Below are 15,302 nucleotides of genomic sequence, written 5' to 3' on the forward strand. Positions count from 1 at the left end.
GGAAAAGCTCCGACGTCATTGTAAGTAAAACTAAAAACAAACTTTTTTTTTTAAAAAGAAAAAGAAAAGAAAACAGAAAAAAAAAGAATTAGGAAAAGATTTGATCCGGACATCAAAATTCCTCTGAATTGCAAGCACCTTATCAACTAGCTACATTCTGAACATACACCTACCTACGCCTTTCGGAGCAGTCTGGCTGTCAATTTTATACAATGTTTGGCAAATCAAATGCATTCAAACCTCGATACGGCAAGTCCAATCAGTCGTACCTACCTTTACCCGCGACTTTCAATAAACTCAATCAACGCCGAAGCCTACCTTTGGTAATACTCGGGGTTTTAATAACATGGTACTTCTTGGCTCCACTTTCAATCATATCAACCATCTTCCGTACGTCTTCTGCACCGCATTATCCACCACCGCATCCATATTCCAGCAAACACGTTATTGAGCATTCATCAAAGTATATTTATCCCCCCATTGAACAGGCGCCACTTTTGAAGCAATTGACTGGACAAAAACTTGTCCATACGACAAAAGTCGGCGATAAGACCGTTTTCCAACCGTTGAGCGTGCTCGATAATCCGGATCCTACTGTTCAGCAATTGAAGGAGAAGGATGAGAATGAAAAGGATCAATTCATGAAGGCTAAAAACTTTTTCAAGAACCAGGATCGGGTTGTGTTTAAACCAAAGAGCCTAAAGAATTATCCCGAGGTGATTATTGTCACTGCTGTTGATTTCGACAAGTACTCGACTGAAGCGTTGGCCAAGATTGTTCAGAATCGCGTTGACTATGCCCATTTTCAGAAATATGGAGTGTATGTGCGATGGGCACAAGAATTCATCCCGCAGTTGAACTCAATGGTTGCATTGACAGATAAGGAAAGGGCCAAATGGGTGAGGTTGTTTTGTACGCGAGCTGCCATGCTTGCGTTTCCTCATGCCAAGTGGTTTTGGTACTTTGATCAAGATGGACTTGTGATGGATATGACGATGAATGTGCAGCAGACGTTGTTGAACCTGGAAGTGTTGAATGCGCAAATGTTGAGGGATCAGCCTTTGATACCCAAGACTGGTGTGATCAAGACGTACAAGAGCATCAAAGCTGAAAATACCCAATTGATATTTACGCAATCGGACAAAAAAATTGAAACTACATCGTTTGTAATTAGGAATGGACCTGTGGGCAGAGCAGTTACGGAAGTCTGGAGCAATGACCTTTATTTGAATTATCAAAGTTTCCCCTATGGGCCCGATTCCGCCTTGACGCATCTTTTGCAATGGCATCCATTTGTGTTGAGCAAGACTGCATTGGTGCCGGCTAGAACTATCTGTGCTAATGCTGCTGCTGCTGATGCGGGGGCAGATTCACAAGATAAGGATGCAATTGGTGCTACTTATGAGGAAGGGGATCTTGTTGCTCAATGGAACGATTGTAAACTGCCAGCAGAATGTGAAGAGATTTTGAACTCATACCAGGTAAAAGTAAAGAAACCTTGAGAAAATTCAGAAGCATGAAGAAAGAGAAAATGACACGCGATACCCCGTCATCTCTTTATACATATATATATACAAAGTGTGTTATTTTATATATTCTAGAATGAATCTAACGACAAGTTTTGTACTTGCTCAACCAATTCAGGAGCAATAACATGCTTATCAGTGTCAATCAAATGTCCCGTCTTGATACGCCGTAACTGTTCCCAAGTTGCAATAATCGATTCCATACGCTTCAAATTGAACACATTGTGGCAATTGACCGTAGGAACAACCTGACCGATATTGAAAAACACAACAAAGTACGCCAATTCTCGAAACGACGAATGCTCACTGTATGGAAGTGAATATATGCGATACAATTCTTGGTCGGGTTTGTGTTTGCCCTTGTTCTTGGGGGCTTGTGATAGGATATTGTCTGTGTAAGTGTATGTTGTTTTGTGTCTCATCAAGTCGGCGACAGCTTGAAGAGAAGTAGGTTGGATTGATTCCAGTGGTTCGGTCTCTCTTGGCTCGGTCAGATCCTGCTTCCCCCCATTTTGGGCAAAGCTCCATCCAGTAGGTCGTAGGCCCACACAACGCTCAAATGATTCATAGTACCGATTATGGTTAAAGTAGTTGGATAGTTCTTGAATTGAACCCACGATATTCATGGGGACAAGGTGAACAACGCAATCTGATTCGGAATTTTCACCAATTTCGTCATCAGTTAGCACCAGATCCAAGTATTCATCCTCGTAGATCTTGAGTATATCGTATTTGTTCTTTCTGTTGTTAATATTCAGCGCGTATATGGGGCATTGAAGCCGTTTCAGAATCGCAATTGCCAACCGTTCCTTTCCAATCACGTACGTACCCACCAATATCAAAAACTTCTTCTTCTTCTTCGTTATGGTCGTGGTGGTGGTGATAGTGGTAGGGGTAGTAGATTGAAACTTCCAGAAATCAGTGATTCTCCTTTGTGTCGACATGCCAAACCAAGTATTGAACAAGCTATTACTTGGGTTATTGTCCTCTTGAGTTGTCAAGTGATCAAACAACTCAGCAACGGTGTCACATACTAATTCCTGTTTGGGGAAATTGTAAGTAGGATTCATATAAGTTGTGTCTAAATAAACTTTATCAATTTTCAATGACTCTTCAACCTTTTGAGATGCCACGCTAAATGGTTTGAGCAAAGGATGATCCAAAATGGTCATATTGACTCTAAAATCACCACAATGAAGGATTCGATGTACATTTCCATCCAATCCAATAGACTCAAAAAGAAATATCCCAGCTCCAGGACAATGATTTGCCGTTATTGGGGTCACATACAACCCAGGTGAGCATGCATCACTAACCCCACCACCATCACTAACATCCACTGGACCATAATCTTTCACTTTATACCGCGTGTCCATAGCCATATGCTTGATGAAACGAGGATCGATTGAAAAATACAATGTTAGCAATTTTCCTGTGATTTCAGTGCAGTAAATGGTTCGCTTGTATTTGGAATCATCCTCGTAATCTGTGTCATTCTTGAAAACACGCTCGTACGCCCATTTTTTAGATATACCTCCGTAGTGATCAGCATGGAAATGAGTCAAGAAGTATTTGTCAATGACTGCGTGCGGTGCAAAGGAAAAAGCGTCAACAGATACTTGGTATTTTGATTGCAGTTTTTTGTCAATAGGGAAAGTCATAGTCTTCAAGACTGAGATCTCGCTTCGACGTGATGTGGAGGGGGATGGGGTTGCAGGAGCGGTTGGCGGTTTGATTATTTTGGGCTTCTTTTCTGTATTTGTTTCGGTATTGATATATCGTATCTTTTCCTTTTCAACTTTTCTCTTCTTACCATTTGATGTGATTGAGGAAACCCTTTTATCGGGCGATGTGGAGTTCTTGTTGTGAGTCTGTGTAGAGGTAGTGGCTATTATCGTACTTGGCTTCTCATCGACATACGTGACGCGTACAAGGCACGTGTCTACGTGATCGGTCTTTTCTCTAATATCCAACGACGATATGTCAAGCTCACATACTGGACAAAGCACACGCAGTTCATGGGATATAGATGATTTCAGTGTGTTCTCTTGATGTTCTTGAGGTGTAGTTAGTTGTTGGAAAAGAACTGAAGAATCAATATCAAGAGTTTCCATGTTGACTTCTCGTTTGACCTTGATGTTGTCCCCACTTGTTTCCGTTGCGTCTTTAACAACAGGCTCCATTTTTACCTTCACCGTTTCAGCAGCTCCAAACGCAAAGTTACTATTGTTTGTATCATTTTCCTGTTTAACTTGCTCGCATCGCGTGTCATCTATTAGCGAATCTTCAGTTTTGACAATATGTGCCTGAGTGAAATCGTATATAGATCTCTGTGCTCTTTGCTTTTTTGGGCTATTATTGTCCGTAACTTCAACCATGATGCATTTATGTGACGTGGTATGCCATTTCTATTGTATCTCGTGGTAAAGCTATGTTCTTCTTCTCTCTTTCTTTTGCAGCTAATGGCAAAATTTCTCAGGATTGAAAGTCGAGATGGTTGCGATCATAAACAAAAATAATCTTTCTTTTTTTTTTTTTTTTTGCTCTTTCAAGGATTTTGCTGTTGTCTGGAATTGGGGTTCTATTCAATTCAAGATGCTCGTGTGATGACATCTCCCTCTTTAATAGATATTCAATACAAACTTAAAGATGGGGCTCCTAACAATAATTAGAAACCAGAAACGGAAAGATAAAGAGATACGAATGTTAGTTTTAGGACTAGATAATTCAGGCAAGACAACAATTGTCAAGAATATGTTCCAAGAGGATGTGGATGGTATATCACCAACCATGGGATTTCAAATCCAGTCACTATCTTACCGAGATTATACAATAAACATGTGGGATATTGGAGGACAAACCAGTTTGAGAGCATTTTGGAGTAATTATTTTGACAAGACTGATGTTGTATTGTGGGTTATCGACGGTGTTAGTGTAGAGCGAGTCCAAGAGTCGTATCAAGAGTTGCATGACAAGATTATTGAACAGGATAGGTTAGTGGGGGTGTATTTGGTGATTGCAATCAACAAGATTGATTTAGTTGCCAAGAGTGAGTTAAAACAGTTGAAGGATAAGGTGAGTAAGCTTTTACTGTTGGAAGAGGTTATTCCTGAGCGAGATCATTGGAATATTGAGTTGGTTAGTGGTAAGACTGGGGACGGGATAGAGCAAGTGTTGCAGTGGGTGATTACAAGAGAGTACTGATCTTGAAAGTGAGTTAGAATAACTTTGTATGGTTAGTTGAAAATTGATGGATACTAAGTCGTTGAAGATCCCTCTCTCTCTCTCTCTTTTGTTAGTAGCAGCAATAGTGGAGATAGTGTATATTAGTTGTTATATAACTGATAGCTAAGGATTCTTGATATCTAGAAAGTTTGGTCAATGGCTGGGGAGCGTTCGGAGAAACGCGAAATTTTACGAATGACAGAAACAAACAGAAACAAACAGACAAAAATAAAAACAGACAGACAGAAAAAATAAAATAAAAATATCGCGTCTTTGCCTTTGTTTACTTACACAAAAGAGAACTGCAACAATACACTTCAATTTAACCCCTTTGGGCTAATTATATACACTGCCATACATGTACTTATATATATATATATAAACCTATTGAATCTCATTCATATCTATATATCTATATACATTAGCCACACATCAGCAGACAGAACTACTCACATCTCCTTCTTTCTCAACACTGCCAATAGTAATCTACTTTTGGTATTCCATTCATTTACTTTTCATCTCCACCAATATGTCTTCATCGCAAATGCAAGCCATCAAGACTTTGTTGGATAATTTCCACCAAACTGTGTCCCTACAAAACAATGACCTACTTGAAATACTTGGGATAGCCAAACAATTGAAATCAAACTTACCACCTTCACCAAATACACCTTCATCCACCCTTTCATCTATAGTCAGAGGCTTATATACCAAAAACAACCAACTTTTATCGCTCATTTCCAAAACGACCGTTGGTTTTGTCAATGCCAATTTTGAAATGGATAAATTCAAAACATTTATTAACGATTTAATACTATGGATGGAAGATGGTAACTTGCTTTTATTTGAAAAATACATTGCTCAGTTGAATACCGTTGCGATTGACGATGCCGCAACTAGGAAAAGACTCATTTCTCCCGTCAACAACTTAAGGGACTACTACTGCCATATTGACAAGTGTACTCAATTTTTACGAAATCCATTTATACTTGAGAAACTATCAACAATTTCAAAACATTTACGAGCAATATACAACAATTATCAAGATGCATCACAATCAAAAGAATTGAACAATATTCGGTTTTCTGAAATACAACCATTCACAAGCTCTACTGCACTCAAACACAAGGAGTTTGTATCAAGCTACTTCAAAATCAGCCAAATTTTGAAACGAACTGCTCATGCCAATGTTTCACTCAATGGAGCTCAAATTGAGTTGTTGCTTTTAGACTTACTTTGTACTGGAGATTACAATGCATTGGCTGTTTTGGAAATCAAGAGCAAGGCCAACCATCACCATCACCAGGACCATCACTTTCAAGAGGACAGCGATTCCTCCTATAAATCGTTGAAATACCCACCTTTTAGAGTCAACGAATTAACCCTTTCACGTATATCGTCTCATACTATTAAATTGAAAGCTATAAACTTCCTGTCGACGGAGGATCTCGGTGGTGAATCCATGCTGATACAGTTTGAAGATGATGTATTGTGTGGAAAATGGGCCAAATATCTTTCGAAATTGTGTCCATTGAAACGTGATAATAACAACAGCAACAACAGCTCCTCCTCCCCAATGAGCGAAAAGTTTTTGATCCACTCGGATTCCAGCTCTTACAATATGTCGGGATTGGGTATCAATATAGTCTCGGATGCTGAACTCGCACCGAAGGAGTCACACATTCTCCCACAAGCAGACAGTCCCGCCTCATTCCAAGAACTTTACGACCCTCCAACTCCAACTTCGTTGCCTCCAACAGTACCTGCACCATTAGGAGTGCAATCAAGAGCTAGTTTGGAATCCATTAGATCTCAATATGACAAATCTTTACCAATTATGAAAAAGGTTATCACCGGGCAACGAAATGGTGAAGAAGATTACGAAGATGATGAAAAATTGTTTCAAATCATCAATCAACGAAAATATTCTGACGATTATCTGAATGATGAGTTAAGACCAAAGTCATATCAAGCAGAATACTGCTCACCAGAGAGTTCACCATCCACGGATCATCCCGTTGTTTCTCACTCTGTTGCAAAACCAGTTGAAACTCGTCAATTATACCGAAACAATGTGGCTTCGGCGCCAGATTTAAGAGCAAAGCCACAAATCTACCAATTGTCAACTGGCTCTGCTATTGACATTGGTAACTTTGGTCAATCGTATCAACCTTCATTCAAAGGGTACGCAGACAAGAAAACATCACGCAGAAAATCCATGTTTACATTCTTCAAAAAGTCTTCTCAAGTGGATTTACGAGAGGAGTCACCACTGGAAGAAACTTTCATCCAGAATGCTAATTCAAATGGAAAGGAATTGCAATTGCCTCAGCAACCTACCCTTCTCAAGGGGGAGACAAAGGTGGATGAAGATGATGCAAATCCGGAAAAAACAATGACAAGATCGGTTTCAAAGATTCCAGCACCGTTTGCACTACCATCTTCAACATCCACATATTTCTTTAAGCAGCCCGTCAATGCATCCGAAACTAGTATTGCCAAACAAGACGACTTGCTCATACCGCAGGAATTGAAAGATGCCATTAACCTGGAGAAAACGTCTGACGACTACATTTCCGAATCATCGCCAAAGGCAATCAAGATCTCCAAATGGAAGCAACAATACGGCAAATGGGAAATGATAACTGCCTCGGAAAACATTTTTGTCAAAATTTGCGTCAACGAGGAAGCCCAGAAAGGTTGGTTTCTTATTTTCAAAGAGGAGTACGACGAAGAAGTGGACGATGTGGTCGATAAACCGGTATTACTACTTGACTTGAACACGTCCACGCAATTGCGATTGTCATCGGGATCCGATCTACAGATTCAAGCAAAGAATTCAATTAACAATGAAACCATGCAAATCATGATTAGGTGTTCTAAAGGTACCCTCACTACAGAAATTGCCAGCAATCTTCAAAAATGCATCGACTCATTTGCGCAATCATCTCGAAATCATCATCATCATCACCACTACCACAACCACAACCACCACTCATTGACAAACTCTTCCAATCAAGCATCAAACAACACATTGTCATCATCCTTGATGGATAATCCGAGCAAATCATCTACGTACACCAGCTTGAGCTCAATTTCCAACTCAATAAATGCAGATGAGTTGTCAAAGGCGTGTATTTTGAACAACCCCAACGCACTCCACACCAGACAAATTGAAATGACTATACGTTTACAAAAACAACTACATTCTTATGCGCAACGCAATAGTCCTTCTTCTTGGAAGATCATATCGATGATGGATTTACGTGTCGATAGGATCATTGATCACCAGCAAGTGGTGCATCATTTGCAGTTGACTGGGGGTGGAGATTCGATCAGTTGGGTGATTTCTGATGATAGGAAAGAGGAAACTATTGAGAGAATAGGCAAGGCTGGATTATTGATCAAGATTAGCGACGGTGAGATTTATATGCTTGAGTGCAGGGGCAAGAAGGAGTTTAAACACTTGTATGAAATATTTTAATGTATGTATGTAATAATAATAATCTTATGACACTTCTGTTTCTCTTTTTTATTTTTTCTCTTTTTTTTGGGTTTCCCATTTGCAACCGTTTCTTTCATGCAACAATGAAATCACTAACACTCATAATCACATTAGCGACCATCGTCCTATCCACAGCACTTGATCAAGATGCCGATACCTTCACCAAACTCCACCCCATCAAAGTAGTCGGCAACAAGTTCTACAACACCGGAACCAACCAGCAATTTTTCATTAAAGGTATCGCATACCAAAAATCCCGCGAAGAAGGCGAAGTGTTTGACACAACCACCGAAACCAACTACGTCGACCCCTTGGCCAACCCATTCACGTGTTTGCGCGACTTGCAGTATTTGAAAGAACTTGGTGTCAATGTTGTGCGAATTTATCAAATCAACCCGGTTGCCAACCATGATGTTTGTATGGATGCGTTTGCAGAAGCTGGTATTTACATCTTGGCTGATTTGTCGGAGCCTTATGTTTCCATCAGACGGGATTTCCCGAGGTGGGACACTGAGTTGTTGATGCGGTACTTGTCGGTAGTTGATGCTTTGGCGAAATATGATAATGTTTTAGGGTTTTTCGCAGGGAATGAAGTGGCTAATTCTCAACTGAATGTCGATGCTGTGCCCTTTGTCAGAAGTGCAGTTAGAGATGTGAAGAAGCACATTGCTGACCAAGGGTATAGACAAATACCAGTGGGGTATGCGTCAAATGACGATGCGTCGATCCGAGCATATTTGGCCAATTATTTCGTATGTGACCTTTACTCCAATGATGTTGCGGACTACTCCAAGTCTGATTTCTTTGCCATTAACGTGTACGAGTGGTGCGGGTACTCTACTTACATGACGTCGGGGTATCGTGAATTAACCGCTGTATTTGCAAATTATCCAGCGCCGGTGTTTTTCAGTGAATTTGGCTGCAATATTATTACTCCGCGACCATTTACTGAAGTTGAGGCATTGTTTGGATCAACCATGAGGAAAACATGGTCTGGTGGTATTACATACGAGTATTTCGAAGAAGTTAACCACTACGGAGTAATTCAGAATAAAAAAGATGGGACAATTGCCAAATTGCCTGATTTTGATACGTTGAAAACAAGATTCAGTGCGGTGAATCCTATTGGTGTGCCAATTGATCAAGTTGAAGTACGTCCGGGATTGACTTGCAATGTGCCATCAGATATTTGGAAAGTGTCGCTTGAGTTGCCCCCAACTCCTGATTCCGGTAAGTGTGAGTGTTTGTTGCAATCATTGTCTTGTGTTGTGGTGGATACTGGTTCATTTGATGAAGAAAGTCTACTCAAGGATCTTTGTTTCAAAGTTGATTGCGAAGAGATTAATGCAAATGGGAAATTGGGTAAATACGGGAAATACAGTGACTGTGATCCGATGATACGAGCATCTTATGCATTGAATAAATACTATGAACAAACTGGTAAAAGACAAGAGATATGCACGTTTCAACGCCGCGGTGAAGTTGCAAGACTTGCAGTCGATTTGAACACAAGGTTCTCCACCGATGGTAGAAACTGCCAGTCTTTGTTAGACTCGATTAATCACAAAGATGCTTTACCAGCTATTGAACCAAGTGAAGATGTTGAAGGAGTGGAGATTGATAATGGAGATGAGGCTGAGCCGGAAATCATCATACCACCAGAGGACCAAAAAAAATCAAAGTCCACCAAGTCACACAAGAGACCCAAGAGCATCAGGACTAAACCCATCACCAAAAATCCACCAAAGAAACAAACATCAAATGCATCTTCCTTATCCCCACCATTCAAACACCTTTTCCAATACATTTTATCAGTATTTAGTCCTTTTTAGGTCCCCAATTTAATCCCAAAAACCCAGTACCTTTTCCCAATCTGGCAATATCGGGTCTTTCAGGCTCCACAATGTATATTCTGTTATGACCTCTAACGTCCAATGCCATATACTCAAACTCAGTATTCCACCATGAGTTATCAACCTGTTCCAATGTAACAACACCAATTCTGCCAGTACTTGTCTCAACTTGAAACTTCATAACCAAGTGGTCCTTACCATCTTTAGTTCTCGTCTTGGAACTTTGCACTGGTCTGTTGCGCACCCACTTATCAGCAGCGACAAGCCCGTAAGCTTTCAATCTTTCTCCCTTGGGGAATCCCAACGCGACTTGAGCTTGTTCATTTTGTTCCACTAACTTGACTGCTTTATTGAATGTACGCGTGTCTCCAGAAGGTAAAAATAATTCTGAAAGTATGAGGTAGATGACCAAAAGAGCAATTGCTGCTGCTCCCAAGACGATTACTGATGATAAGGAAAATGTGAATGCACGAGAGATTCGGTTGAGGATTCTTTTGCCTTTGAGATTTTTGTCATGCGGGTGTTGAGGTGGGGGAGGTGGTGGTGGTGGTGCGGTTTTGGTTGAGTAGTGGAAAACTGGGTTGTAATGGGAGGACTTCTGCAATGAGAATGGATGTGATGGTGATGGAGTAGTGAGGTAAGATCTCGATAAAACATTGATTGGTAAAATGAATTGTGTCATTGGAACCTTTTTGAATCTGAGAGGTCTCAATAATGCATAGTTTGTCCGTATGATGTTCATTGTAGAAGATGTGTAAAGCTTAGGCCAGTCTATTCAGTCGCTTGCCTGCGTGACATGAAACTTGATGGAAAATTTTCAAAAATAAACGGAAGGGTTTGCTGTACTTGATGCGCTACCGACTACTGATAGTTCACCACAGGCTAGCAAAAGGAGTCCAACTAGGGGCAAGACTAGTCTATATTGTTTTCAGGATGTGGGTATGTCTATCAGGTTAAAAGCAGGTATTCTGGAATGCGGTTTCCACCAAGCCATTGTAAAGTTGCAGCATAAAAGTACAAACACACACAAAACTCACTCAAAACTCACTCAAAACATACAACACGAAATATTGACAGCGAGCACATTTGGGGAGGACTTTAAACTGAGAGAAAAGAGTTGTATTGCAACTATCTGTATGCTGATACCTTTATGAACACATTTCAAGCCTTATTAACGTCAGTTTGGGACGGTAAAAACTTTATAATTTGCTCTCTTGTGGACGACATGCAAGTCAACACATCTTACAAACATTGCCCTTTGGCATAGTGGTCGGCGCCGCGAGCAATTGCGAAAGCCCCAATTCACACAGTCCGAGTGGCCTAGCGGTTAAGGTATTAGTTTCCGGAGTTAATGATCGCGGGTTCGAATCCCGCCTTGGACTGTATTTTTAATCAGTGTAACTAAGAAATGATCTTTTTTCTTTTTTTTCTGTTTTTTTTTTTTGTTTTCTAACTAATTAGTTACTCGAACCGCAGTCCATAGTCTTTGGTATGTGCCAGTATCCATTTTACTATGCAATACAACTTGTGCAGTCGCAAGCAAAGAGTTCTCTCCTTTGGAAGAGAGAATTGCAATTTGTGTTGTGCATCGTATCAAATTCAATCCTTTACTGTGCATCCGCTACATTGCATATTCAAGTACCACCCGCTCAGTAACCTCTCAGGCACATCTACAATCTCAGTTCTCTTTCAAATAATGTACACAACTCCTTTATTAATCAACTATACATTTATTCCAATTTACCACCCTTTCTTTCAATCAAAGCCTTTCTGTCCTTGTCCAAGTGCAATTTGGTGATGACAACTTTTGATGGGTGAATGTTCAATGGTACTGAAGCACCGTTTGATTTTTCCTTTTGTAATTTTTCCAATTGTACAGAGAACTTCAATCTGTAGACACTGTTGATTTTACCTTCGGAACCCTTCTTTGATCCTCTAACAACCAAAACTTCGTCATTTTGTCTGATTGGCAATGACTTGATGTTGTATTGTTGTCTTAATTCTTTTGATAATGGAGCGGACATGATGACTCTTCTCTCAACTGAAGATGAGGAGAAGTGAGCCTTTCTGGCCTTGGAACGAGATGATGAAACGTCTAATCGTAAGTTAGTATATAAATCATTCATGCAATATCATCTGACAGCGGTCAGTTTTCAAGTAGCCCAACATACCTTGTGAAATCTTAGCCATCTTTGATTGTTGGATATAGAATGAAAGAACTATAACTGGAGAGGTGAAAATTTTTTTTTTTTTTTTTTTGGTTTTTGAGAAAAATGAAAAGGAAAAAATTTTCTTTTTCTCTCGCAAAATAACGCTACCATTTTCACACACAGAAAGTAAGTTGTGCACGTGACTCGTTATCAACTTGTGGTCGTTGATAAACAATCACTAATCTATGCACTAGCATGATATACTTATATAGTGAGGTTAGGGATACGTGGAATAGACATTGACCTCTATTTTGATTAGATTTTGATTGAAGCTAGCTTGTACTGGAGCATTCAATCTGAGTTTATACTTCCAAAGTTCTTTGCAGTGTTAAATCCCACCACGTAAGTGGTTAGTGTTTTGATCAGCACAGCTTAAGCAGAATCCTTAAAGATCGATTCTTTGATAGCTTGTTTGGGCGCTAGAAGAATGTCAATTTGCCGCCTTGCTGTTTTCATTTTATTTTCATGTCGCAAAAATGATTGTCGCATTTCAGACTCCAAAGATAATAAAAAAAAAAATGCGAGATAATGTAAATTGATTCCCTTGCTTCAACTAGGTAAGATCCATATCACCAAAAGCAACTACCAAACTAAATCATGTCCACAAACGACGCAGTAATTTCTGATGAGGAAGACACCGAGATTGTTCACGGCTTTGGTGCTCAGCCGATATCCAGAAATCAAATGAGGACAACAAAGCGTTGGTCGTTTCATAACAACACTCGACCAAATTTGGTTGACTTGCCCCTGGAGGTGGGTGGGCCGCCACCGAGACGATTAAGTGACATTACGGGAATTGATGGAGTACATAAACAGCTTGACCCATTGAGTGAATTGGGGGGAGCACAGTTGTATTCAACAGAGTCTGGTAGATTGTTCCATGCGGGGAAAATCATTATTGCCCTTGCAGGTTTACCAGGGAGAGGAAAAACACATTTGTCGGTGTCTTTGACAAGATACTTGAGATGGTTAGGTGTCAAAACTCACTCATTCCACTTGGGTGACTATAGACGAGCTAGTGCTGAAGATGATTTGACACATGACTTGTTTGTACCCAGTCCAAAGAGTGGGAAAGCTCATGCATTGAGAGAAAAAGTGGCTAACGAATGCCTCAATGATATATTGAACTTTTTCAAAAATGACAAGGGGCAAGTTGCAATTTACGATGCCGTAAATGCCATTCCAGAGTTTCGGTTAGACTTGCATAAAAGGTTCAAGGACTTGAAGATACAGGTGTTATTTATTGAGAGTTTAGTAACCGATGATTCCATTGTTATGAAAAACATTGAAGAAGCTGCAAAGTCCTCACCCGATTATAATAACTGGGATTACGATGCTGCCTATAAGGATTACAGTGCTCGAATCAATGCGCTTGCTCCCTTTTATAAGGAAATGGGGTTGACTCAAGAAGAAAAGGACTTGTCATACATTAAATTTATCAATTTTGGTGAAAGAATTGAATTGCACAACTCAAACTACGGTTACTTGATAAACAAAGTAGTGTTTTATCTCATGAACGGAAGCATCAAATCTGGATCTGTTTTCTTGGCCAGATGTTACAACAACACTTTAGACTTTAATCATGACCCGCCTTTGGATGAAGATGGATTGGAGTATGCAAAAAACTTGACAGACACGGTGATTGCACAACTCAAATCTGAAGGTAAAACTTATCTTGATAGAACCGAGAGTGCCAAGCCTGAATTACACAGAGAACCATCTGTTGATATGAGACAGCCTGCTGCTGGTGCAGATGGGGTCAACGATAACTCCTTAGTTGTGTGGACTTCGGTAAAGAAAAGAACTATAGAGACTACACAGTTTCTCCAACAGAAAAACATCAATGTTAGACATCGGATTCAGTTATCACAAAAAAATCCCGGTGTTGTGGGTACACTATCTGAGGAAGATATTGCGAAACAATACCCAGAAGAGTACTCTCAGTATATCAAGGACCCCTACCATTATCGGTTTTCTCGTGCTGAGTCGTATCACGATTTGGCAATCAAGATCGAGCCTTTGATCTTGGAGATGGAACGCATGAGTGGAGACTTACTAATAATAGCGGATGAAACTGTTTTGAGGGTGTTGTATGGGTACCTCATGTCGTGTTCTTGTTACGACATACCTACACTCGATTTCAAAGCGGATGAAATAATTGAAATCAAATTCAATGCGTATTCAAATATCGCGAAGAGAATAAAAATTCAAGAACATTAGTGTGTATAGTGTGTGAACAAAAATTAAATATAAGAATGTTACCTTCTGCTACTTATACATCTGGCGATATCAAGCACGATTTCCATCCTGGTGATGGCCCGCATAGTACCGATGGATCAACTACCCAAATATCTGATATAGTTTTAAATGCTGGTGGTGAAGACCGAGATAAGCCCAGTGTGGCAAAAGATACACCTATGGGAAATTTACGAGCAGCTATAACCACTCTTCAAGATCAAATCAATGTGTTTTTAACCGACCGAATGAGAGCTGAGAAGCAAGCTGATACAGAAGACATAGAACGAAAAGTGCTAGACGAGGGAGTTGAAGAGGAGAGCGATAGCGAGTAATATGTGTATATTATTGTATAGAACTAAGTTACTTTTTTTTCACCAACAATTTTGGTCATGCTGTCCACAGTCTTTTCAAGCGTTGTTTGTAGATAATCTTGCTTGATTTTCAAATTCTTCTCTGTATCCTTATATCCTTTTTCATCCTCGGACAATTGGTCAAGGTAAGTCTTTGTTTTTTGTGCAATGAAAGCCTTACCCACTCCTTGCCATATAGTTTCATCGGGGGAATTTAATGTATTTAGCCTTGAATTTGTTGACTTGATGACATTCAAGTTTGTGTGTACACGATCCAATTGCAAATTCACCATAGACAATTCTGCTCTGGACTTGTTTAGTTGATTGTCCATTTCAATTAGGACTTTTTGTAAGGCTTCTTGATTCATGCTTGCTGCGAGGCCTCGTTGTTGAGG

The 15,302-nt window shown here is 40.0% G+C and overlaps 9 protein-coding genes across 9 annotated transcripts; 5 read left to right on the forward strand and 4 right to left on the reverse strand. All coding sequences in view use genetic code 12, as the record gives it.

Annotated features, from left to right (window-relative positions):
• Positions 1–212: 212 nt before the first annotated feature.
• Positions 213–1,502, forward strand: MNN11 (alpha-1,6-mannosyltransferase; the record flags this gene model as incomplete). The annotated part of the gene is made up of 1 exon (XM_051754655.1): positions 213–1,502. The coding sequence occupies one exon, from the start codon at positions 213–215 to the stop codon at positions 1,500–1,502; it is 1,290 nt and encodes a 429-aa protein (XP_051610969.1).
• Positions 1,503–1,597: 95 nt separating this feature from the next.
• KGF57_000509 (DNA cross-link repair protein PSO2) lies at positions 1,598–3,904 on the reverse strand (the record flags this gene model as incomplete). The annotated part of the gene is made up of 1 exon (XM_051754666.1): positions 1,598–3,904. The coding sequence occupies one exon, from the start codon at positions 3,902–3,904 to the stop codon at positions 1,598–1,600; it is 2,307 nt and encodes a 768-aa protein (XP_051610970.1).
• A 271-nt stretch (positions 3,905–4,175) lies between these two features.
• On the forward strand, positions 4,176–4,730 carry KGF57_000510 (Arf family GTPase; the record flags this gene model as incomplete). The annotated part of the gene is made up of 1 exon (XM_051754678.1): positions 4,176–4,730. One exon carries the CDS (start codon positions 4,176–4,178, stop codon positions 4,728–4,730), a length of 555 nt encoding a protein of 184 aa, XP_051610971.1.
• A 550-nt stretch (positions 4,731–5,280) lies between these two features.
• On the forward strand, positions 5,281–8,235 carry KGF57_000511 (uncharacterized protein; the record flags this gene model as incomplete). The annotated part of the gene is made up of 1 exon (XM_051754689.1): positions 5,281–8,235. One exon carries the CDS (start codon positions 5,281–5,283, stop codon positions 8,233–8,235), a length of 2,955 nt encoding a protein of 984 aa, XP_051610972.1.
• Positions 8,236–8,339: 104 nt separating this feature from the next.
• On the forward strand, positions 8,340–10,088 carry PGA5 (1,3-beta-glucanosyltransferase; the record flags this gene model as incomplete). The annotated part of the gene is made up of 1 exon (XM_051754700.1): positions 8,340–10,088. One exon carries the CDS (start codon positions 8,340–8,342, stop codon positions 10,086–10,088), a length of 1,749 nt encoding a protein of 582 aa, XP_051610973.1.
• Positions 10,089–10,097: 9 nt separating this feature from the next.
• Positions 10,098–10,851, reverse strand: TIM21 (Tim21p; the record flags this gene model as incomplete). The annotated part of the gene is made up of 2 exons (XM_051754711.1): positions 10,098–10,118; positions 10,186–10,851. The coding sequence occupies 2 exons, from the start codon at positions 10,849–10,851 to the stop codon at positions 10,098–10,100; spliced, it is 687 nt and encodes a 228-aa protein (XP_051610974.1).
• A 988-nt stretch (positions 10,852–11,839) lies between these two features.
• Positions 11,840–12,299, reverse strand: KGF57_000514 (60S ribosomal protein uL24; the record flags this gene model as incomplete). Its single annotated transcript, XM_051754722.1, has 2 exons — positions 11,840–12,204; positions 12,281–12,299. 2 exons carry the CDS (start codon positions 12,297–12,299, stop codon positions 11,840–11,842), a joined length of 384 nt encoding a protein of 127 aa, XP_051610975.1.
• A 617-nt stretch (positions 12,300–12,916) lies between these two features.
• Positions 12,917–14,889, forward strand: KGF57_000515 (uncharacterized protein; the record flags this gene model as incomplete). The annotated part of the gene is made up of 2 exons (XM_051754733.1): positions 12,917–14,409; positions 14,532–14,889. 2 exons carry the CDS (start codon positions 12,917–12,919, stop codon positions 14,887–14,889), a joined length of 1,851 nt encoding a protein of 616 aa, XP_051610976.1.
• Positions 14,890–14,912: 23 nt separating this feature from the next.
• KGF57_000516 (prefolding complex chaperone subunit) lies at positions 14,913–15,275 on the reverse strand (the record flags this gene model as incomplete). Its single annotated transcript, XM_051754744.1, has 1 exon — positions 14,913–15,275. The coding sequence occupies one exon, from the start codon at positions 15,273–15,275 to the stop codon at positions 14,913–14,915; it is 363 nt and encodes a 120-aa protein (XP_051610977.1).
• Between the last annotated feature and the right edge of the window lie 27 nt (positions 15,276–15,302).

The sequence above is a fragment of the Candida theae genome (assembly GCF_024610275.1).
Source record: "Candida theae strain CBS 12239 chromosome Unknown scaffold16, whole genome shotgun sequence".
In the NCBI taxonomy this organism is placed as follows: Eukaryota; Fungi; Ascomycota; class Pichiomycetes; order Serinales; family Debaryomycetaceae; genus Lodderomyces; species Lodderomyces theae.